General features: G+C 35.1%; 1 protein-coding gene across 1 annotated transcript in view; it reads right to left on the bottom strand.

Annotated features, from left to right (window-relative positions):
• Positions 1 to 564: 564 nt before the first annotated feature.
• Positions 565 to 26,414, bottom strand: part of LOC126975209 (trace amine-associated receptor 1) — a 64,997-nt gene continuing 39,147 nt past the window's right edge. Inside the window, exons 2-9 of the mRNA XM_050822995.1 lie at positions 6,971 to 7,366; positions 6,382 to 6,507; positions 3,221 to 3,337; positions 2,578 to 2,717; positions 2,039 to 2,204; positions 1,556 to 1,687; positions 1,236 to 1,361; positions 565 to 1,158 (exon numbers count right to left, since the gene is read on the bottom strand). Coding sequence (XP_050678952.1) covers positions 685 to 1,158; positions 1,236 to 1,361; positions 1,556 to 1,687; positions 2,039 to 2,204; positions 2,578 to 2,717; positions 3,221 to 3,337; positions 6,382 to 6,507; positions 6,971 to 7,189 — 1,500 coding nt within the window. The 5' untranslated portion in view covers positions 7,190 to 7,366 and the 3' untranslated portion in view covers positions 565 to 684. The remainder of the gene's footprint in view (positions 1,159 to 1,235; positions 1,362 to 1,555; positions 1,688 to 2,038; positions 2,205 to 2,577; positions 2,718 to 3,220; positions 3,338 to 6,381; positions 6,508 to 6,970; positions 7,367 to 26,414) is intronic.

Genomic DNA, 26,414 nt, shown 5'->3' with positions numbered 1-26,414 from the left:
AACATTATTATATGGGATGTGGTGTGAATATATGGGTATGGATCAAGGGAAGGACAATAAAATCTTAAATATTTTAATCTAGAGATGTGCTTAATTATCTGACCTCAAATTACTGGTCCACATACTTGAATTTTAAAAATAATTATCTTTTGTTTTTTCTCACTTCTTCTTCACAATTACATTAACATTTTGAGAACAACACTTATCCCTTAAAATGATAACATTCACAGAATCATCGAAAGTCACGCTTCTAAATCATCGTGTAAACGTCACCTCTGTATCACTAGAGCTTCTAGAACTTTCCTTAATAACGTCAAGTTCTCTATTTGAAAGAGAAGAATGTCTTGAGCATTTTTGTGCCTCATTAAAATCCATTTTACTTTCAGAGCACTCGTGAACTGGTTCAACGCATTCCTTATTTTCATCTGAATCGTCTTCATCTACTTCGTTTACTTCTACTTCCAACAAATTACTATCATTTTCCATGCCACTCATATAATTTCTTTCATTACTCAAACTACGAATCCTATTTAAATTATTTTCTAAATTTAGAATATTGTGATCATCGTCCATGCAAGGGGATTCATTAAATTTCCATTTTAAATTAGAATTAAAATGTTCAACACCAGGATATACACTTACACTGTTACTTCTATGCCCGAAGACCGGACAGTTTCGGAACTCTCACAATTCCGGATGTCTATTGTTACAAATAATCTTGGTAAAGTTTCCTTCATCCAAGCTTAAATTAGATCGTGATCGACCACAATCAAATCCGTTGCTTGGTCTAAATAAACAGAAGTCAGAATTTTTCAATCTACATTGTCTAGAACAAGAATCTATCAAGAATGCTGGTCGATCTAAATGTCTATATTCAGATGGGCCATACTCATCATAAAATCTGTTTCCATGTTTACAGGAATTACTGCGGTATCCCTTAAAAGATCCGGAACAACGGAGACCATCTCTAGAACATGATTTTTGCATTGCATGTAAAGAAGAAGATGAAACTGTCCTTTCTAAAATTTCTCCCCAATATTTTTCCCTCAATCCTTCAAATTCACCTTTTGAATGTAAGCCGTCCGAGGTCAAAGGTGAACTGCAACATCCTGTAGGCTTATCATAACCAGGAAAAGATTTTGGCTTCCGGCAGCAAAACTGCAAAATATTCCAAGATATAAAAACGTACAAATAATAAAATTTCAATAATAGCAAATTCGGCTAAATTAACTTACGTAAAACTGCAAAAGCTCGTGACTGATTCTTCTAAAGTGACTATTTAAGAGCCAATATAGAAAAGGGTTCCAAAAACTATCACTCAGAGCAATCCATGTTACAAGAAAATCCAACAAAGGAGGTATCTGCGAAAAAGGCACATATTAAGTAAATAATAATAACTATATTATATGTACAAAGAGAAAATTTCTTTAAATACAACTAGAACAAGAGCTAGTAATAAATTAGTGTAGTTCACTTTAAACATATGTGAATAATGAATAAAATATTCAACTTTGTAATGAATAAACTGGGTCTATGCAATGATTATAAACAGTACCTTGCAACCAGTGCAGGCAGCGACAACTTCTTGAATAGTAGCTGGTGTCACCATAACAATAAATCCTAAAGAAATTGCAGCCATCGTACGTGATATGCTAACGCTATGAGGTCTAGTAGGAGCTTGTATTTGCTGCAAATAATAATGAACTCATTTAATTCAAGTGCTTCTGAACATTATTTTAATTGCATATTCTTGAACTATTCAATTACCATATCTTTTTCGATGAAGTTATGTATTTAGTTAGCTATGTACTAGCTTCAATCGGTGTTAGTAATTAAAAATTCTTACATGTACGAAATAGGCTCTGATTTACTCTGCATTATTTTAGCAATTGCAACACATAATGATTGTACAAGGCAGCCATTATATAATCAAAAAATATTACGGATTTTTGAGAAGTTTTTAGGAGAATAATAGCAAAGTTTAAATAAACTACGACTGCTTAAAGAAAATAAGTTAAGATTAAGGGTTTGGACTTACCACAGATTCAATTTCCACGTGATTTTTAATACAGGGTTGCATAGCTCCATTGACTCTCATGTTTTGATCGCATTTTCCTCTTGTTTTACTCACATGAAAGCCTGACCCGTAGCAGTACATTAAAGCCATCGTTGTTGGGAAGTAGTACGCACAACATGAAAGAATTCTAAAAAATAAAAAAAAGTTATTTTATTTTATTACCTTGTTTTGTATAATTTTACCATAAATTATATCTAATATTACTTATCTTTCTCAGAGCATAAAAAATATTTATTAATTTCTAAAACTACAAGAATCACCATTGTTTTATATTTTAGATTTACGAATGAAGTAAATTAAAACACTAACTATTTAGCTTCATAAAATTACACATAATAATAATAATTGTTTTAAATATACAACGATAAAAAAAACTACATCTATTGGTGACTATAATAATATGTTAGTTATAATTATAAACAGTATGAATAACCTATAAAATAAAGTCTCGAAAGTGGTTTGGAATAATACATCTATTAGAATTATAAAATTCCACTAACCTGAATGCTACTCGACTATGAAATACATCACAGGCCATTAAACCAGTTGCATTGAAGTAATATCCTGATTTTGGTAGCACCATCATTGCAAATAGGGAAACAGACAATATCCAGGTAATACTTATAACAAGTACGCAGCCCTAAACAAAATATATTAATATTATTATTATACTTGTATACAACATCAACACTACAACTAGATGTGTTTAAAGGTATTCTATTTCTATAAAGGATTGCACTGTGTGACCCACATAATGTAAAAAATTGTATTGATTATCAAAGCCTAAAATTTTGTCAACCCTAGTAAGCTGTCATGTGAGGGAACCAGATTATTAAACAGAAAGGCTTACGGACCTATTTCACCTAATAATAATTCTCTACTTTAATAGTTTTTCTATTTTTCATTCATAAATGTTTGCTACCTCAATAAAGGATGTCATCATACACAAGTATTGGCTTCAAATTGGAAAAAATGGTTATGTGAAGGTTTGTTCTTCATTAATATTTTTCACATGTATTTCTCCGATTGTCCAACGGTTGCCGGGATGGAACAGCGTGTTGGATCGGTTTTCGCATCAATAAAACCGGCGATAATTATTATACTATTTAAACACCACTAAAACAGAATGCAAGCAAATCTCACCTTTTTACTAGAGTGCTTATGATAAGTGGTTGGGTGTAATAAATACAAATATCTATCTATTGCCATACAGACGAGAATAACAGCACTCTGTTGACTTACTGCTCCACGTAGAAGTGCCTGCAATACATCTGATTATTTAACTTTCACGCACAAGTTTATCGGCACATATTATTATGATACAAGTGAGCCAAGTTGCTCATTATACACGCGACTATGGGTTGCGTAAATCAGCCGAGTGTCTAGTGAGCAAGTTACTCACGAGTTTCATACACACTTTTATCTACACCCATGCTTTAAATCCTCTATTAAAGATTCTAAAACAGTTAGCTTATTAACAAATGTTGGCAACATTAAAATACCTAATGTGCATTACATCATCCAAACGAGTGTTGTAATGAAATTCAATACAACATTACAACACTCGTTTTCATAAAAACACTCCTTTGGATGATATTATGGTTACTAGGACTGGATTTTTAATGTTAACTGTTTCAGAATCTTTTATAAAGGATTTATATTATGGGTGTAGATAAAGTCTTGTATGCAACGGTTGATAATAAGGTATTAAAACACTCATGTGATAAACCCACATTCGGGTTTTAATGCCCCTTATTACACAACAGTTGCATAAATAACTATTACAACACAGTTGAGAGAAAAAAACAAACACGTATTGCATAAATTTTGCAGTGCTTCGGCAATGTTCACGGATGCGATGGTGGACAGCTTCCATGCCATCGAACGCAAAAGAACTGCGTCATTGCTGAAGAGGTTGCGGGGTAACCCTAACATCATTCTGCAAACCATTGCTAGTCATTACGATGCGCCAATTATAAAGGCATTTAAGCGGCCTGTGTGTGTCGTGTGCCTGTTTAGTTATAATTATACTAAAATAGTTTATTAAGGACATTTTACTAACAATTATTGTGGATTTCTTTCTGAACTAAATTATTATTATTATTAAATCGTTTAACTATGGGTAAAGGGCATGTAAGTTTTTCTTTTTTTTTGGCACGCGCCAAAGTTGATTGATTACATAGCCATACAGCCTACGTCAAAATTATAATTTAAGTGATTAAATGCATATATTTTATAGAAAATTATTGTGAAATTATAAATGATTTGATAATAATAAATGTTTTTCCATCTTATATTAGGGATACATTTATTGATTTCAAAAATATAAATGGATTTTCAGCGGCATAAAACTTCTTTTTTGTCACACAAAAAAAATGTACCCGGTTAAATTGAAAATTCCCTGGTTACTCTCGAAGAATCGTCTCGTTTAGAATTATTTTTGATGTCTTTCCTAATATACTAGAAACTACTACCGCTTCGGAAACAGATGGCGATCTGAGAGAGAAAAAGCGGCGCAAGAAACTCTCCCAGCATTCTTTCTTCGCTGTATTTAATGATGTAATCAATTTTGTTTTATGATAATTATTACTATTTGATTATAATATCTATATGTCAAATATTTGTATGCTCAATAACGGGCACGACTTGGAGAGCTAAAATGTATTTAAATCATCTATAATGTATTACCCAAGTCAACAAATAAAGATCCTACTTACTTATTTACTTTTCGCTATTTTTAATAAAATAACTGCTAACTTTACTTGGAGGGATAATTCTATTATGCAATAGTGTGTAATATTATAAGGCTCACTTTACGAGAAAGTGTGTTAAAAATTACGTTAAATGCACAGTTTTAAGAAAGAGTCCCAATCTTTATTGTAGCAGACTACAGTAATGGTGAAATATCGATCCGCACAGTTGACAAAATAATATAATTCAATAAGCCAAAAACTTCATGAATTCAATACATTTTGCGATGTCATCGTTAGCCATTAGCAATAAATTAGCCGCTCGTTACCATAGAAGTTTACAATGGTTATTGTCAGCCGATGACTTTGTCGACATTTTACCAACATTTTATCTTTGTAACTATGAATCGTTCTCATAATTTCAATGGAGTTTCACAATAGATGGTGTTTTCTTTGTTATTCTATATTGAGATTTATTAATCCATCGTTTTCATCAAAAGGATATTTGGGCAATAAATAACGCCTATATTTTATAATATTGACAAAGTTACGTCCCAAATTTATAATACGAATTTATTGCTGTGTAATAGAGTTTTAATGAATATAAGTCATTTATTTTCTCATAATTGATTCATTTAGAATTATGTTTGATGAAATTTCTAATATACTAGATACTTCTACTGCTTCGGAAACAAACGGCTTATGAAGCCTACTAGAATTAGTTTCAAGCAGTCCCTTATTTCTAGTGTTATAATAATGAAAATCACTATTAAGAGCAAAAAGGTGACAATTTTTATGAACGTATATTAAATTTTTTACCGACTTCAAAAAGGAGGAGGTTATCAATTCGAACGGTATTTTTTTTATGTATGTACACCGATTACTCTGAGATTTATGATCCCATTTTCGAAATGTTTCGTTAGTTCGAGGCAAAATAGATGCCATTTGGCCCCACAAAAATTTTTCATAGTTTGGCCCAGTAGTTTTCATTTTATGAAAATTTTTTATGAAGATTTTTCTTTACCTCGATGATATTATTATGTATGGCTTTTTAGGAGTTTTCATTCAGTTTGATTATATATTATAATTTTATAATTATTAACTGATACTAAAAACTAAAGAATAAAAAAAAACTTCGTATAAAAAACCGGCACCGACTTAAAACCTATCAATAGGTAGCATATAATATAAATAATAGCATTTTATTAATATTAAGGGTAAAGGTGTATTCAATTAAATTTTTAGTTATTTGATACTTTTCAGTTTTTGAAGTCGGTTTTTTAAATTTTTTTTTCATAAATGTACTGACAATGAACAGTCATAATATTTATTTCTTTGATATATACGAAGCTATCTAAACCGGTGTTAAAAGAATTTGTTTGAAGCCCATAATATTTATTTCGTTTTCGATTACCTATTAACCTAGCTCCAAGGAACGTAAACTTTTTCAACCAGTAACTTTACTCATTTTCTCTCAGTCTCCTGTTTAAATAAAGTTATACAGAGGCTTCGCTGCTTCACTTAGCTCTAAATAGATTATGTAACACTTAAAATTTGATGGAAAATTAATTTTCTGCTAATAACTAACAGAATTGCATCTACATTTATTATTACCTGTATTTGACAGAAAATTTCTCCGTAAGGCCAGCACTTATATAGCGCTGGTAGAAAGGCCACAGGAGCAATTAAAATTCCAGTGAATAAATCGTTTAACGCCAGTGAAGTTAATAGATACCTCGGCTGAAATAAATACAATTTATTAGATAAGTTCTTAATTATTTTTTAAGTTAATATATATTCAGATTACTTACATATGACTTAATAATTAATAACACTCTCTATATATATAATAATAAAAAAAAACTTGAATAATCTATTGAATTTTATTAATTAAAATAGTATATATCAGAAGCTCTCGGTCGGCAGGTATAGTGCCCATGAAGCTGGCAACGTTACCTATCTTTTTGGCCAAACTTATCCTCTGACAGAGGTACGCACCAGACCTTGGATCATCTGTCAAATCGGTTAGACGCCATGATAACTCTGTTATGAGTATTTGTGCCTATGAACCCCAAATACCCATCGTCTCCACACCAAAGGGAACAAATATAATCCAACTCCGAGTTAACCATATTCCCTCCACTTTAGATTTTAAATTTATAAATTTTAATAGTTAAAATAAATTATATTAATTACAGCTTACCTGGTTATCAATATATTTGATATATCTCCTATTATTTAAGACACAGATCAGAACTAGATTGCAGAAGACAATTGCCATAGCCAACGTGAAGATACAGAATGCTTTGATGATGTCTGACGTTGCAGGGAAGGTAGACGGCCACCCTTTACCATTGAGCCAACATGAGCTGTTCGCAAGAGAAGGCGCTACAAGCAATGCGCCTTTTGTCGAGTCAAACATAGTCGGCGCCTGCTACAAGCAGCGCAATGGATTGTTGTATAAGACATTTAGATCTATACAGTGCTACTAAATCTAAATTTGGTTCCGTGTTCCCTTTTTGGTACACTACGGAGATTTCCTCCACTGGTTGGCACCTGGCACTCGCAAGGAAATCTTCATTGTCAACGTTTATTATATCTGAAATTAAAATAAACTATGTAGAACACAAATCAAATCAAAGTTAAGCAGACAGATTAGATAACATCAATATATCAACGGCCTTATAAATAAACTTGGTATAAGGTTATACCTGAGAATAAACCAAAAATATGCAAAAGCAAATTGAGTAATATTTTTTTAGTAATGCTAGACAGACATCTCGATGGCGTTGATGCATATATAATTAATAGTGAAATAATTTAATTAAAATTAGATAACTAACCCTAATAAATCATTAACTTTTTTAATGTTTTACTTTTAATTTAGCAATATTTCATCACTAATCAATAATAGGTAATTATTAGTCGGAAGTACAACCCACTATCAAATAAGTCCCACGCTGTTCCATCAAATTACATATTCTATACTGTACTATCTATCCCTACTCTGTGGTACAACTAAACCATAAATCGCTGTAAATGTTTATGCGAAGACCTAAATTTATACGTAGACGCAACCCCAGCCATACTAAATAGAAGGTTAACATACAAATGAGCTGGATTGTCGTAAATACAAAGGAATATAGAAAATTCCAGTCTCGAATCATATAAAATAGTAGGTACTTACTAAATATTCTGGCCGCGTTTATACCAAAAATGTAGTCAAGCGAACCTTTATTTTATGTTAGATATGATTTCTATTTATTCGTAATATTTTTCAATATAAAATGCTGTCTTTTGTAGTAAGTACCTCTATTGCTAAAATAGCTTACATATTATAATTTTTCTCAAAAATGCATGGAAATATTGTCAATATTTTCGAAGAACACTCGAAGTATCGTATTTTCGGACAAAAAAATCAAATCCATTGCAGGCGCGTTTTTTGAATTTGGAACATTACAACGCTCCTGCAATGTTGCATGAAACGGCGTGCTGGGGTTACTAAATACTCTTTGATCGGATCTCTTTTGTCGTTGTTGACATACCTTAGTCTCTTTGTGTTTGCCTGTTGTCACAGATGATAAAATAAATTGACGGCAAAGTTGAAAATTTGTCTTGATATTTTACTTACATACCTACTTAATAAATGTAAATTTAATAATAATTAAAATGAGTTTCAACGGTTCAGAGATTGAAATGGAGATTGATTGTTCTCCACCAGATTTAATTGTCTGTCTCGTATTTAGTGCTCTAAACTCATGTTCGACCTGCAATTGCCTACTTCCCGGCCTGTGCAATAATGTACTATTACGTACTATGTATTAATTATAGTAATTCCTTTGATTAATACGAGTGTTACACATTTAAATAAAACACTTTTAATGGAATAAAACACGTGTAATTGTAACTGTTTTTACATTCGATTTTTGCGTAAAATTTACATTTATATTTTAGTTAACCCGACGTTTCAAGACTTTTCCAGATCTCGTTTTCAGGGGGCCTGCGAATGAAATGAGTCAAAGATAGTATATGTCATACTGGTCACTTCATAATGACAACTTGCATAGTGCAGAACTTGACAGTTCTATCGGAAAGTACTAATTCATATTCCTTATAAATGGATAAAATACAAATCTTCAAAGTTTTACGGATATATTTTTTTTGTTCACTATAAAATTGTTTCTCTACAAAACTTTATTTACATTTTGTACATCCTCTTTGATAGCAAAATGAAGTCTTAAGTAGACGAGTGTCATTTCCAAAAAAAAAATGAATATTAATAAGTAGTATTTTGCTAAAATGTTGACAGCACCTGTAGTTTTAAACATTAGTAAAATATGTGGGGTTTGTTGTTTCGCTAGAAGAGCCGCACACTAAAGTGTGCGGCAGTAAGATTTATCTTACTTCAGATATTTATCTTATAACTTTATTCTACTACTCGAAAAGCTATTTTAAAGTTTAATTCAACAAGACGAAAGAGGATAATACGTTATATAAAAATCATATTATATAATTAGCCCCACTGACAGGTCAGGGATAGCGTGTTCTATTTGGCGACCGTATCAACTTGGCTGACACCACCGGTCATAAGCTTAACAGAAATGCATAACGACACTTAGTTACAGTTCCTCGCTGAGCAAATAGCCCTCAGAGCCAGAGATCGTAAACGTCCGGCATTTTTTCAAGAAGAATTATTCTAAAGAAAATTTTCTTGCAAATAAATAAAGGAAAGAATAGAAATGTTTAGTATGACTACAAATTAGTTGGCAGACAATTTTGCCTTTTGTTTTGTGAGGAAAACGTATCGTAGTTAGATGCTGATATAATTGTGACCTGTTGGAGGCACCTTTGCACAGGATGCCGGCTAGATTATGGGTGTGGTACCCGGCGCCTATTTCTGCCTTGAAGTAGTAATGTATAAACATTACTGTGTTTCAGTCTGAAAGGTGCCGTAGCTAGTGAAATTACTCGGCAAATGAGACTTAACATCTTATGTCTCAAGGTGACGAGCGTAGATGTAGTGCCGCTCAGAGTTTTTGGGGTTTACAAGAATCCCGAGCGGCACTGCATTGTAATGGGCAGGGCGTATCAATTACCATCAGCTGAATGTCCTGTTCGTTTCGACCCGAAAGTGCGGTGAGATCTTGATTATGTGGATGTTAAATTATTGAACCGAAACGTAATAGGACTCGCTCGAAACTTCGCACTGACTACGTTTCCACTTCTATCGTATGGCTAACACACACTCATTCTTGATTGAACCCAAAAAGTTTAGCGATATCGCAATAGCAAACGTCGTCTTTAGAGATAATAACATATTATGTTTCAGTAGTCTCACAAATACAACATGAACATGAACATGAACATTATTTCTTAGGGGCAGAAAAAGGTGATAACAGTACAGTACTGGTGATGCCCTATACACGGGCCGTGCAGGTCTTACAGAAAACTTGTGTCTTCTATCGAGTCCTCTCTTGAGAATATCGCCGAATGGGGAAAAATGAACCTTGTCCAATTTAACCCCCAGAAGACTCAGGTTAGCGCGTTTACCACCAAAAAATTATTCTTTCTCCGCTTGTCAACAACACTTCCCTTAAAGCCTCGCCTAGTATCAGAAGACTGGATCTCGAAATTTTCCGATCGAAAAATTCCACGGTCATCTAGAGAGGAAAGCCATATTGGCTGATGCAAGAAAATGTGAGCGGCGGTGATCACTTAACATCAGGTTAATTATAGTAAAGGATCCTATTTTTAATTTTATTATGGGTGTTAGTGACAAATAACCAACTATATCTCCGATCTAGGTATCTATTACTACAAACATTCTATTCACGTTTGCTCAATAAGGTCTGTATTCCAGAAGACGACTCAATACAAAATCCGTGATCAAATGTGTACAGACAGTAATCTCACTCTTGGTAGTGGATTACATATTGATGCTAATACATATAACATAAGATGTTAAGTCTCATTTGCCCAGTTATTTCACTAGCTACGGCGCTCTACAGACCGAAACACAGTAATGCTTACACAATACTGCTTCACGGCAGAAATAGGTGCCGTTGTGGCACCCACAAACTCGCCGGCATCCTGTGCAAAGGAGCCTCCTACTGGTGACTCTCCCACTGGTGACTCTACCACTAAATATTTACAGTAAATCTACCTCCATCTTCCTTACTTGACAAAAAAGCTAACTTCCTTTTGTCACTTGTCTTTTAGAGTTACGACCCCTTTGAAAATCAAACGTATAAATGCAAGGAAAACATATTCGTAGACAAGAAAAGCCAATAAATAATCCACCTTGACTCAGAAACTTTTGCCCACTTCGCTAGTTCAGCCAATAATCAGCGTTAAAAAGTCCAATGATGTACATAATAAGCTGTTAAGAGGCTGCTTGGTTGGAAGCCTGCCAATAAATGTTTAGTTACGGTAATGACCTATATCTTTAGTAATATTGTCACCATACAAAATGTTTTAGAAACTAAATTCATGATAGCTCAATTAGTGAAGAACAGACACATGAACCGTGCTGTTTTTTGTACTATACAAATCTATCAACCTCAAATAATTTATCCTTTCTCCGCTCTTCGACAACACTTCCCTTAAGGCCTCGCCTAGATAGAGCCTATTGCTGCCAGACAACCGGTGAACAGACCAGGCTTATGGCTTTAGTGTGCGTGACAAGATACGTCTTACACTCGCGATTTGTATGTCACTTTGTGTTAGTGTGCGTGCATTTATCAAAATAGAGGTTAAAAGTCAATCTCAATTATTTATCTACATTTTCACAACTGTCACCGTCTTTCGAGACGTATAAATGATCTAAGAATTCATCACATAGATAAAAGACTCAAATTCCAAAAAAATCACGTGCCACAGAAAGATTTAGAATCAACGTACCAAATATCTATTTAGGAACTTCTAGTCAAACCATTGGGAGTCCTGTGTTATTTCTTCACTACGTTAACAAAAATATTTATCTTTACAAATAAATACATAAAAATGTTATTAATCAGAATAACATTAAAATATTTCCAGAAGAAATTCATGTATGTTAGAATATTGATAAAAAATGGCTGCTTGTTCAAAATTAATATCGGAAAAATAAGGTTCGATTTTCTAGAGAATTTTAATTTAGTTTTAATTTTAATAATAAGGTTTCAGAGAAATAAAGTAAATAAAAACAGGGCTAAATTTGGATCGTATCAAAGAGTAGTGCGCTAATGCCAATTATAGAAAGAAAATACTCTTTGAAACTGATATGGGATTATAACACTATCTAGGCCACGCTAACTACAACTTAGAAAATAAAAAAAAGTTTTCCTATTCATATTTTTGCAATCATAAACTGTTTATAAAAATAAACTCCTTTACAGTATATTGCATATCGTAACATAGGTTTTAATTTGCGAATTTGTTTTTTACGCTTAATGTGTTACGTCTCTCATTTGGATATTTTTCTTAAACTTAAGCTTAATAATGGAGGAAGCGTAGGTACATTTAATACTGAAAGTAGCGAGCATTAAATCGTGTGCAAAAGCTAGTATTGCTAAAATTATGTCTACTAATACTATATCTGTGAAGGGCTGGATCACTTGGCGTTGCGTAGAGACGTCGCTGCATTGTGTGTCTTCTACCGCATTTATTACGACGAGTGTTCCGAAGAACTATTTCAACTGATTCCTGCCGTCAAATTCCATCTTCACACGCCACGCCACAAATTAAGATATCATCCCCACCATCTCGATGTGGGGCGGTCCTCCACAGTGCGGTTTTCGAGGAACTTGTTCCACGTACTGCAAAGCTGCGGAATGAGCTTCCATGTGCGGTGTTTCCGGGACGATATGACATGGGTACCTTCAAAAAATGCAGCAACGCTCCTGTGATTCCTCTGGTATTGCAAGAGAATGTGAGCGGCAGTGATCACTTAACACCAAGTGACCCGTACACTCGTTTGTCCTCCTTTTCCATAAAAAAATAACACTCTGCAATGCTGGTAGTAAAGTTGTAAATATATATTTTGAATATAGCAGCCATATTGTGATAACATAGATTGCTAAAATATTTGGCGCCAACGTTCTACCATTAGGTTCGTATGCTCTAGTTAACATCTATTTTTATCCGACGTAATGGTTTAACTTTGCGATCTTTTACTTTTGTCATCAACATACTTGTGACGTCACTATTATGTTGAGGAAGTGGGTACATCTGAGACGTTCTATCTCGGTTTAAGGACATTTATTCTCATAAGATTAAACATAAAATCACTTACATGAGAATTTTACATAAATATACAATATAATATTACCTTAGGTTTCTATAACTAAGCATGCAAAACAAACAAAGTGAACAATTACAAAAAATTAAGGTACATAAAAAATTCTCAACAAAAGAACATCAAGATATTTTATATTTATCCGGAATAAGAAGGACTGGATGTGGCTAACGACTTATAAAGATAACAGTTGAAGTAAACTAAATTAATACCTACGGTTTGAACAATAATACAAATAAGAAAACTTAAAACAAATAAGTACCTGTTTATATGAGTGCTTGTGCATTCGAGCATTTTTTTTCAAATCATATTATTTCTTTTATTCGTAACAAAGTTATACTTAGAATGAAGTATAATTATTATATTAAATAGTGTTGTTAATAATAATATGTGCTTTTAGTTTTTTTTTATAATGCCGTACTTTTAATTTCTTTTATAGTATTTGGAAGTTTGTTATAAATCTGAATTCCCTCTTAAGTTAAGTTCCTTTTCCTCGATCTAATGAATCTTTCCTTGTGAATTGCTTATATTAAAAAATAGTCACCTGCAGGAATAGGAACAACCCACTTTGATGATACTTCTTTTAAAATCATAAAAACAATTAAACAACCTAGTGAATCTCTCTAAGAAACAAGCGATTCGCTCGATTACTCATCATCACTTATTATATAGTATTTACATCCTCTTTAAGTGAGATAAGGAAACGTTGGGGTCTGAAAGAAAATGTTGTGACAAAAATTGAGAAAGGTATTCTGAGATGGTTTGGACATGTCGAGAGGATGAATGAAGAACGATTGACGAAGAAAGTGTATAAGGCCAGTGTAAATGAAAGTGTTGGAAGGGGTAGACCTAGGCGGACGATTCAAGATCAAATCAGGGACACATGGGACACAGGCATCCCTACAAGTATGTAAGGATCGTACCAAGTGGAAAGAAGTGGTCTCTGCCTACCCCTACGGGAAAGAGGCGTGATTTTATGTATGTATGTATGTATGTTACATCCTCTTTGATATTTTTTTGCCAGGATAATGTCTGTTGAATGTTTTATAAAGCGCGTTTTTTTGTTTTTTCTTTTATTTTTTTCTTTTATATTAATTACATAATTATTTTATTAGTGACGTCACAAGTATGTTGATGACAAAAGTAAGTTTTAAGGATTGAGAAAGGAATGCTGAAATCGTTTGGCCACGTGGAGCGAACGAGTGAAGAAAGTCGGTTGAGGAAGACCTTGTAAGACATTCGTCGATCAAATTGAATTGAAATCGATCAATTGTTTTGAAAAAAGGAAAGTCCTAAGCACCCGCAACCGGCGAGCATGTAAGAGTAATGAATTTAGAGGAACCGCGTGAGGTTTGTAAGGATAGAAGCAAGTGGCGTTCTATTGTCTCTGCCTACCTGGACGAGAAACAGGCGTGAGTGTGTATGTGTGTGTGTTTATTTTGGTAATTTTGAATATTCAAAATCCTAAAAAATTTTTGCGTCTCAGTAAAATATTTTAAAAATGCCGTCGTGCGTTGCGGGAAAGTGTAAAAACGATACTATATAAGTATTTGTGGCCATATATGATTATTTAAGGGAGAACGAATTGTGTAATTAGTATCCCCCGTAACCGCACACACACTAGCATAACGGTGCTTCACTTGCTAATATCACGGCGCGGAGTACTTCTTTTTTTACTCGTCCGTGGTCGTAGATAGAAGATCACTGACCTGTTTAAATATATAGTAGAGGTCAGTGTAGAAGATGGCCACTAGATTCGCTGTCAGCGTATTTATATGAGATAGCAATTGTCTGTGACGTGACGTGTTTTCATATTTTCGTTCTGGATGATTTGTACCACGTAATAGAAAATATCAGAAATCACCATAGCAACCATTGCTTGTTAGGAGCCGATGAACTGGATCCAAACATACAAAACCGCATACGCGAAAGAGATAGCAGATATTGCATATCTCATTTACTCTCTATACCAATTTAATTTATGTGTCTCTGTCACATTATTATTGTTACTTTAGTGACGCATCTATTGTTCATGTTCATCTATCTACGGAGCTAGTGAAGAAGTTCGGGTCAGTGAAAAACTTCATAGATTCTAGATTAAACATAGAATACAATCACAAAACAAGAAAACATCACAAAACAATGAACATTCTTCATATCAAACTTACTTTCAAACAAAGTTAACAAGCAAAGCTATAATATAATAATCCTTTATTCCGGTATGAAATGATACTGTTTATCAGATAAACATTAAAGCTTTTCCGCTGTTATAATAACAGCAATATATAAAGCAGGTTTTACAGTGTTTAAATACCTCACCAGCAATCCTCTGCTCTATAAACAAGAAAAAAGAAATATAACTCTTATTTTACAGAACACTTTTTAAACTTGCCTAAGGGTTGCAAGTTTTTATTGCAAATATTATAAAGTTGGATAACATTTATACAAACTTCGTTTATGTGCGCGTGTGACTTATTTTTATCATAAGCTTCAAATCACGGACGAATAAAGAAAGAAGGACTCCGTGTCACCTTACATAGCAGTGAGGCACAAAAATAACCGGTAAACGTGTAAATACATAACCCACTAATACAAGCCGATCGGTCGCCATTATGAGATTTGCCATCGTCTGTGACAGATCAGTTTGCGTCGCAATAAAATATTTTTAAAATGCCGTCGTGCGTTGTGTCGTGCTTCACTTGCTAATATCACGGCGCGGAGACCTTTTTTTTTTCTTCGTGGCTTCAAATATGACAGAAAATTAAGCATCTTTCAATACATTCATAGTCATTTAAAATTAGTTGTTATCAATTACGATCTATACACATATAAGAACACATCATTCGCAGTCTGATAGGGAACGGAAACTATGCTTAAAAGACAATGTAAGCACACTTTTCTCATTAGTCGTACTGTCACTGTCCGAATCAAATCTGAACCGAATAAATGTTTTACATTGCTGCTTCTTGAACTGCTTTTAAACAACTGGTGTAAGTAAATGCGGCAATATAGATATAGCAGTCGTAGCTCATTATGGTGCAGTTTTGATACCACGTGATTTGTCTATATATGTATAGAAGAACGTCATTGGTCGTAATAATCGAAAGGAGGAGGTTATCAATTCGATCGGTATTTTTTTTTATTTATGTATGTACACCGATTACTCTGAGATTTATGATCCGATTTACGTATTTCTTCTTTTGTTTGATGCGATATAGATGACATTTGGTCCCATAAACATTTTACATAGATTGGCCCAGTAGTTTTCATTTTATGAACATTAATATGAAAATTTTCATCTATTGGGATGACATTATTTGTTTTTTTAATTTGATCAACAATGGTAAATGCAAAATATTTTTTATTGTTACCACTAGTAATAAACCCATTTGAAAAACGGCAGTTAAAATTGTATGAGACACATGTAAAAAGGTTATACTTCAGATATATTGTATTACAATATACAATAATATCTTAATACAGAATATGTACGAAGTGGTGAGAAAAAGTTTCCCTGTCGACTTGTATTTATGTATTCTGCTCTGGTATCGGAAAATGTGTCGTAGATAACAAATTTGATATTTTACAATATGTTCACGTAATACATTTATTATTGTGGACAACGTTGTGTGACTACCCCATCCTTCAGTTCTTTGTAACATCTCAATATATTAGATTGACAGTCGAAATATCTGATTTGTCGCTTGACGTATATTAAATATCTTAATATATATAAATTACGTGACACGTTGTTGGTCCGCGATGGACTCCTAAACTAATGAACGGATTTTAATGGGGATTACTTCATGGAGTGCAGCTTGGTCCAACAGAGATAGGATAGTTTTTATTTCGATTTGGGACCCATAAATATTTTTATTTTCAACATTTGTTTTGTATGGACATATTTTCTATGAGAGAATTTAGTGACGCACGGTTTGACAGTTCCGCTGTGAAACAATTTCATTATAACAACAGGGAGCATGTTTACGACATTATTCTTGATGTTTTGAAATATTATTGACAAATTCCTAAAAAACAGTACTTTTTTTATTAGCCACAGAACAACGTCCGTTGGGACAGCTAGTATACTATAAAGCTTTACATATCTGTTTGATAAAAAGTGTTTTATCAAATTTAATATGATGAAAAATATTTATTCAAACAAAATAAATATTATATTTACACTACCATGTTTCATCATCATCATCATCATAATCATCATCAGCTGGAAGACGTCCACTGCTGGACAAAGGCCTCCCCCAAAGATTACCAAGATCGTCAATCCGACCGACCGTCAATCTTGACCAGATCATCAGTCCATCTTGTGGGGGGCTTACCAACACTGCGTCTTCCGGTACGTGGTTACCATTCGAGGACCTTACTGCCCCAACGGCCGTCTGTCCGTCGAACTATGTGCCCTTCCCACTTCAGTTTCGCAATCATTTGAAGTCTGTCGGTAACTTTGGTTCTCCTACAGATCTCCTCATTTCTTATTCGATCTCATAGGGAAACTCCGAGCATAGCCGTGTCTATTGCCCTCTGAGCGACTATGAGCTTTCTCATAAGGCCCATAGTTAGCGACCACGTCTACGTACCGTAAGTCATACAAGGTATACTATGATTACATTAAATTAAAACTATCATTACGGGAAAGTGTACCAAGAACACTGGCAGCATTTCTGCATTCGATAGCTAGGCTGATCCGTTGATCGAAATAGCTGCCAGCGATTGGGTTTCCAATAGCTCTATTGAGGCACAAAATATATGGCGAGTTTCAAAAATTCAACATAAATTCAAAACTAATTTTTCACAGACCCAAAATTAATATTAGTTAGTATATAACTATTAATTTATGTAGTTTTGTTTGATTGTTTTAAGACGACCCAACCGTAGCCTTTTAGCATATTAAATTTGATAAAAAATACTTGCATCCAATAAACAGATGGGTAAAGGTTAGGTCCTATTCGTATAATGTACTTATGTGTTCCTATTAAGTTACGATTAACTGAGCTGGGGTTTGAATCCACTAGAATAACTACAACTTAGATAATTTTTACTTCTAGATAGAGTTTATTACTTAAGTGTACGTGATAAGCTACGTATTACACTCGCGATTGTTAGTGTGCGTGAATTTTACAAAATAGAGGTTAACAGTCAACCTCATATATATAGATAGACTGCTAGACGCACAAACGATGTAAGAACTACAATTGTTTCCATCTTTTGAGTGTTTGTAATATTGTACCTTTATTTTCGAACTGGAATCGAGCATCAGTGGGGAACATCCTTTGCACAGGAAGCCGGCTAGATTATGGGTACGTCAACGGCGACAATCTGCCGTTAAGCAGTAATGTGTAAACATTACTGTGTTTCGGTCTGAAGGGCGCCATAGCTAGTGAAATTACCGGGCAAATGAGACTTAGCATCTTATGTCTCAAGGTGACGAGCGCAATTGTAGTGCCGCTCAGAATTTTTGGGTTTTTCAAGAATCATGAGCGGCACTTCATTGTAATGGGCAGGGCGATTCAATTACCATCAGCTGAACGTCCTGCTCGTCTCGTCCCTTATTTTCATTAAAAAAAAATCTATTGGGTACCTAACAACAAGGTTGACGCGAAATCATTATATTTGCTCTCCCGCTTTGATAATACGTCTGTCTCTATGTAATATTGCCCAAACGAACAAGCAGAGACGATAAAAATATATTTTTAATAATTTTCCCTTTTCAAAGAGACATCTACAATAAAGACTGATATTTGAAGTGTCGATGCCAGATTGAAAATCAATGTTACATTAGCATATCTCCGTGTCATTATGTCGTATTTACGCATGCTGATTCCTTCGTGCGAGAAAGGAAATTTTGTAGTGAAAAAAGTATTTCTTTATTTTATATTCATCATGATAAAATGGAATATATAGCATGTGGCAATACAGTTCATTACTACTTTCCAACCGATTTTTTTGTCATATAGGCTGAGTACTTAAAAGGTATAAAATGCATTTATTTTGTAAAAATGGATTCCTTTAGATTTTTTTTGATGTCATTTCTAATTACTACTACATACTACCGCTTCGAAAACAAATGACGCTCTGAGAGAGAAGAAGCGGCGCAAGAAACTCTCCCAGCATTCTTTTTTTGTGCTCTTTTCAATAAAGCTGTTGTGGCTGTCCGATCATTAAGATATTCAGCAGTGGAGTAATATCATTTAAATTTATTTATTGATAATGCCTGAACAGTGGCTGGGACTTTATTATAGAAGTGTATACATTTACCGTTAAAGCTATTATGTATCTTATGAAGCCTACCAGAATTAGTTACAAGCAATCCCCTATTTCTAGTGTAATAATAATGAAAATCACTATCGATCCTAGCCGGTCACAGAGCACTGGGTCCCAGACAATTCGAGCTGCTCTGCGTTGCACTCGGTCAAATGGATCGAGCTGATACTGGAGTGCGCCAGACCAGAGATGACAGCAATACTCGATATGTGGCCGGATCTGCAATTTGTACAGTGCTAGAATGTGGGTCGGTATGAAGTATCGCCGCGAAAGCACTTCTTCGAAGCCAATTTGGTTTTGCCCTCTGGATGACCGCGGAATTGGGAATCGCTCGAGATTTTGAGATCCAGTATGGGGGTACACTAGGGGGGTGAATCAATGAATTGTTCCACACTGCTATATTTTTTTTTATGAAAATACGGGACGAGACGCGTAGGACGTTCAGCTGATGTTAATTGATACGCCCTGCCCAGTACAATGCAGTGCCGTTCAGGATTCTTGAAAAACCCAAAAATTCTGAGCGGCACTACAATTGCGCTCGTCACCTTGAGACATAAGATGTTAAGTCTCATTAAAGCAACATAGTTACGCAATGACTCCGACATTTCGCGCCGTACAGTATCTTTTAATGCGGATATGAAAATGATTGCGAAACTGAAGTGGCAGTAGGCAGGGAACATAGTTCGACGCAAGCAAAGGCAGCAAAGTTCTTGAATGGCGACCACGTACCGGAAGACGCAGTGTTGGTACCCACCAACCCCCCCACAAGATGGATCGACGATTTGGTCAAGATCGCCGAAATACGATGGATGAGGGCAGCAAAGGACCGATCTTCGTGGAAATCTTTGTGGGACGCCTTTGTCCAGCTGTGGAAGTCTTCCGGCTAATGATGATGAAAATAATTTTAACTACTCGCTTGATTCTTATTGAACTCACAAAGTTTCGAGTAAAATGACTGATGATTATGATAAATGCGGTGCTGCAATTTAATACTTCTTACGCAAGTACATGTCTTGTGCACCCAAATTTGTACGAGATGATATTTTCCATATAAGTAAATTTTTGTTTAAAATATCAGTCTATAAAATTATTTTAAGCCTTAGAGTTCTAAAAAACAATAGCTATTTTAAGCGTATTATAGTAGCCAATCAGTATCTTTTAGCAACAAAATTCTATACAGCTTTACAAATTGTTTTTTTCCGAGATGTTAGTGGTGAGAGTTATAATCGATCGTATTCTCGACAATGCTCTAATGTAGTGAAGTATTTTGCGATAAAAGTCACTGTAAAAGCAAACGTCGACTCAAGCGGGCTACCATTAGTTCTCGTTGCTTCTTCCTTTGTAATGCTTCATGACAAACGACGCGATTATATTGCGAGAATGGTCACAACTTTCGCACAGAGTAGTTGAACGAGCAACAGAGGAATTATATATAGAATGAATAGGGCAAAATCGCTTTTATAGCATTTCAGCTACATGATAATACTATTACTACTTACAGACATAACTATGCTAAATACAGTACTTCTGTTAATATTCCTCTGCACTTCAATTATAATATCTCTTTTTTTTCACACTTGAATAGTCACTAACCAGGGGGCCTACTCCTAAAATCGATATTCGATAAATCGTGGCATTAGTCGTGTCGAATCCTACTCTTAGTTACATCGTACTCAATGTCGAAACGATGATTGAACGAACGAAACATTACTCGATATTATCGGTCCTAACCCTACTCTTAGTTGAAAATGTCAGAGATGAATATTCGAATTTCACATATAATCAAACGTCACTTTTACGATAATCTCAACGACACCTTCTAGGCTGTCGATGCTAATATCGTTTCAAGTTGTATTGATATATTTGCCATACAATATACATACTTAATAAATATTATTGAAATAATTATATGTGATTTACTATTCAACAGGATTTTTTCACTACTAAGTCATTTAAGTCATTTTGTTGATCGTTTATGCGTAGAAATAATGCCTGAGAAATAGGAAGTCGACGAGAAGGGTTGAGTTACTTTTTTTTACATTTTATTATCCGCGAGTCTTGTATTATTTATTCTATTTTACATGGTCATATTATATTCATCACAAATTTTTTTAACATTTACATTATGTTTAAATGATAACAAATTGGTGGTGCAGAGTCTGGCATGGTCCTTAGCGCGTAAACTATGTTTTGACTTTTGACACTTAACAGCGACGTAGTACAGATAATGTTTAGGTTTGAACATATTTCATTCACACTAACATCGTAAAAAAATCAAAATATTATTCTATGGTAACGATAAACGATAAGGAATTCGAACATTTGTTAGAGTAGGGTAGTTGCGATATATTCGGAGTATTATCGTATCGTTCCGAATGTATCGTTGTCGATTTTGCGAGTAGACCTCCTGATATATTTCGATAGAGAGATGAGATATGTTTAAGTAAACTTTTAAACGTGTGAAAGACTACAGATGGAGTTTTTAAATTAATATTGTCTGTCTGTGTTTATTAGAAATTTATGATTTAAAATTAATTGTAATAAGTTCACCCAATTCTGAACACAAAAAACATAAAATCATCATAATTTCAATTGGATTAAACATGATGTAATCATAATACTTATTCATAACATATTAGTAGTAATGAGACCTTTAAGGTCCTTTTCAAATTATTTAAATTTTACTCTGTTGCAATTTACTCTATGGTTTGGGTGAGTTTTATCCAACGAACGGACACGGCATATGCAAATGTATTGTGGCCACAATTGTTAATTTAATGGCGTTATGTTAAGCTGAAATTAGAGTTGACAACCATTGTATTAATTTTATGATCAGCTTTTATACTTTTAAAAGGGCAATCCGAATAATAATATTGTTTTAAATTATTTTAGTGTAAGTAGTTTGCTTACACAGTTATTCATTTATGTATCTTAGATTAGTTATTGGTGTCCGCTCTACGCTGCCGTGCAACTAGAAACGACAGGAGTTGCAAAGTGCGGCAACTAATACTACGCCCAAGTGGGCGTATTCGAGCCAGTCTTGAACAATGTGTGACGTTGACGTGCCGCATGTTCTGTTAAACTTTGCCAATAATTAAAACTTGAATTGCTTGCAAAAAATAATACTACAAGAAATAAGAAAGACACTGACATCACATATCATTAGTAAGTATTTTGTATATTATTAATTTCAATGTAAAATAAACGAAGCGTATGTTACAAAAGAAGTCATTGAGTGACACTCAATGATGGCACGCACACAAGCATCTAATAGTTGTCCTAATAAAAAAGCTATTGTTCTATCTAGTTGGAGCGCAGCGGAGACCAATCCTTAATCCAAGTGTATGTGACATGCACTGTCAGTAGTCTGAACTGCAGTATTAATGATTTATTTATCATTAAAAAAAACTAGTCATGCGCGATTTGGACTCACTTGCGAATATTTCCCTACAATCGCATAAAAGAGTATTATTACTGTGTTATTTGTATATGATTTTCACGCCTCAATTACAAAATCAGTCATGAACTTTGTTGTCCCTTGCCCCAGCAAAGCATATAGAGAACATTTTATCCCGAATTATTTAAGTGTTCCCGAGGGAAGGTGCTACTAATTTAACGCAGACGTAATTGTAATTATCAACAAAAATAATGTTCATTATTTGAATGGATCTATGAAAAATCTACTCAGTATGTATGTATTATTTTTTTACAAATTGATTAAAGTAATGTGTCGGGATGTATCAATCAAACCAATCAGTTTGATTTTGGAGGAACCCTTATGATCCCTAAACGTATATCTAAACCATCTTATCACAAAAATACCATTTTAGTTAAAGGCTTTAGCCAGAACTAACAGCAGCTTTATTACGGTATTTAAATTAGTACCAAACTTTAACTTATGTAATTGTGTATGTGTTTGTAAGAAATATTTTTTTGTTTCCCTGCGAGATCGAATCAGAAATGAGGAGACCCGTAACTTTGGTTCAACTGAACCAAAGTTACCGACATAGCCCAGCTGGTTGCGAAAGTGAAGTGGCAGTGGGCAGGACACATAGCTCGACGGAGCTCTGTGTCTGTCGACTCTTGACGACAACGGAAAAACACCGCCGACCATCCCGCGGTGTCAGAGCTCCATGCCTGAAGTACAGTTCCGACAGAAAACTGTTAGGTGAGCTCTGTTTTCGTTGGACGTCAGGAAGTCGAGCTGGCCGGATGGCATTTCTCCAATCGTGCTTAGAACGTGTGCCCCTGAGTTGACGCCGGTGCTAACGCGTTTATTCCGGCACTCTTATTCAAAAGGCGTAGTCCTTGATTCATGGAAGTCAGCCCTTGTCCATCCGATCCCAAAAAAAGGAGACAGTTCGGATCCGGCAAACTACAGGCCTATTGCTATTACCTCCCTACTCTCCAAAATTATGGAGAGCATAATTAACCGCCAGCTCTTGGTATACCTTGAGGGTCACCAGTTGATCAACGACCGGCAGTACGGCTTTCGCCATGGTCGGTCGACTGGCGATCTTCTGGTATACCTAACACACAGATGGGCGGCGGCTATTGAAAGCAAGGGGGAAGGCCTGGCAGTTGGTCTGGATATAGCGAAGGCCTTTGATCGTGTATGGCACAAGGCGCTCCTCGCAAAACTTCCATCATTTGGGCTTCCCGAGAGCTTATGCAAGTGGACCTCCAGCTTCCTCACTGGGCGCAGCATACAGGTCGTTATCGACGGTTATTGCTCGAATCCCAAGCCCGTGAACGCTGGAGTGCCCCAAGGCTGTGTCCTCTCTCGAGAAGGTTGCGGAATGGGGTAAGTTGAACCTTGTCCAATTTAACCCCCAGAAGACTCAAGTTTGCGCGTTTACCACTAAAAAAACCCCATTTGCCGTATCACCGCTCTTCGAGAACACTTCCCTTAAAGCCTCGCCTAGTATCGGAATACTGGGTCTCGAAATCTCGAGCAATTGCCAATTCCGTGGCCATCTGGAGGGCAAAGCCAAACTGGCTTCAAAGAAACTGGGCGTCATAAATAGAGCACGGCAATACTTCAAGCCGGCCCACATTCTAGCGCTCTACAAAGCGCAGGTCCGGCCTCACATGGAGTATTGCTGTCATCTCTGGTCTGGCGCACCCCAGTATCAGCTCGATCCATTTGACCGCGTGCAACGCAGAGCAGCTCGAATTGTCGGGGACCCAGTACTCTGTGAACGGCTGGATCACTTGGCGTTCCGTAGAGACGTCGCTTCATTGTGTGTCTTCTACCGCATTTATCACGGGGAGTGTTCCGTAGAGCTGTTCAACCTGATTCCTGCCGCCGAATTTCACCTTCGCACGACACGCCACAAGTTACGATATCATCCCCACCATCTGGATGTGTGGCGGTCCTCCACAGTGCGGTTTTCAAGGAGCTTTCTTCCTCGTACCACGAAGCTGTGGAATGAGCTTCCTTGTGCGGTGTTTCCGGGACGATACGACATGGGTACCTTCAAGAAAAGCGTGTACACCTTCCTTAAAGGCCGGCAACGCTCTTGTGATTCCTCTGGTGTTGCAGGAGAGTGTGGGCGGCGGTGATCACTTAACACCAGGTGACCCGTACGCTCGTTTGTCCTCCTATTCCATAAAAAAAAAAACCCTTTGCCTGAATGTACCTTCCACGTCAATTCGATTTGAGAGACAGCTTTGCTCTGCATCGTACACAGATCGAGTGGTTGTCGTTGAGCCATTAGCTTTCGTAGAACACGTTCTCATGACAAATATCGAATCTATTTTGAGTGAATGATTTGCTAATATGTGTTTTCAAAGTAGATATCAACGAACGTGTTTAGAGTCTAATTTTGCCTAACCTAGTTTAAGTAATTTGATATTTTTTTTTAATACTTATCTATTTAAATAAAACTATTTTAAAGGATTACAACGCGTTTTTAACGTTTAATAACTGTGTTTTTACATTAGATTTTTGCGTAACAGGACAGTCCCCATGAAACGAGATCTGGAAAGGTCTTGAAACGTCGGGTTAGCTAAAATAATAATAAAAAATAATATTACTTTTACGCAAAAAACAAAGATAGAATTACACGCGTTATAATCCTTTAATAGTGTTTCTATTTAAATGTGTAACACTCGCGTTAATAAAAGAAAATACTAAATACTTATCTAGCAATTATTTTTTTAAATTGATACCCTCAGTTCTGGGATTATTTACACAAATTAAATACGAAAACAAAATTAAGAGACGATCCGGGACTCGAAACCGCAACATCTCGTGCTCCGTACGATCGCTCTTTCACTGAGCCAATCGTTTTCAAATTTAATTTGTGACGTCACTCGAACGGTTGGCTCAGTGCAAGAGCGCGGGGAGTCACGGGGTCGAGTCCAAGATCGTTTATAAATTTTGTTTTCAAATTTAATTTGCATACCTAGTTCGTAATTCTAATTGAGGCATAAGCTAATCAACTGTTAATTATAACAGTTAAATAAATATATACTAAACATTGCATGAATATTTAAATAAAACTTGATCAGTTTGTATTAATAATAAGAAGTGTTTGAGCCAAATATCGCTCACAGACTCAGATGCTCGGCTACTTTTGAAGCTTAGCAAGAAAATTAGATACAGGTCTTAGAAACCATACATGTAATATAATAATTAAACACCTCACATTCACAATAAGTAATACCCCCTCGAACTTAGTACTCTGGCTTATATAGGACACAACCGTCTACCGTGAGGATGCTACCAACTCTTAGTTGGCACTGCTGTAGTGCCGACTAACTTACACGAATCAAGTTAACTAAAGATCTAAATATGATATGCTATTATAGTTATTTCTAATCATGATGATAATTATCATATTAAATAGTATTTAAATATTAACAGTTAAATAAATGTAATTATTAATTGGGATATCTTATGGCAGTTCATGACGTTGGTAACACATCAAGCTGATAATTTGACGTAGTTCCTGAAAAACTCTCCAAGCCACAAACATCACATTTTAAGGAATTCGTGTTTAAAGTTTAATAAATATTAGTGTATTCCATACATGAGGGTTGGGCTACTAAGACATTATGTCACGTAAAGAGTGACAGTAGGGCTGCC

This window comes from Leptidea sinapis, chromosome 35, assembly GCF_905404315.1.
Source record: "Leptidea sinapis chromosome 35, ilLepSina1.1, whole genome shotgun sequence".
NCBI classification, from domain to species: Eukaryota; Metazoa; Arthropoda; class Insecta; order Lepidoptera; family Pieridae; genus Leptidea; species Leptidea sinapis.
Note: the sequence above shows the minus strand (reverse complement) of the source record. Positions and strands in the feature narration are given on the sequence as shown.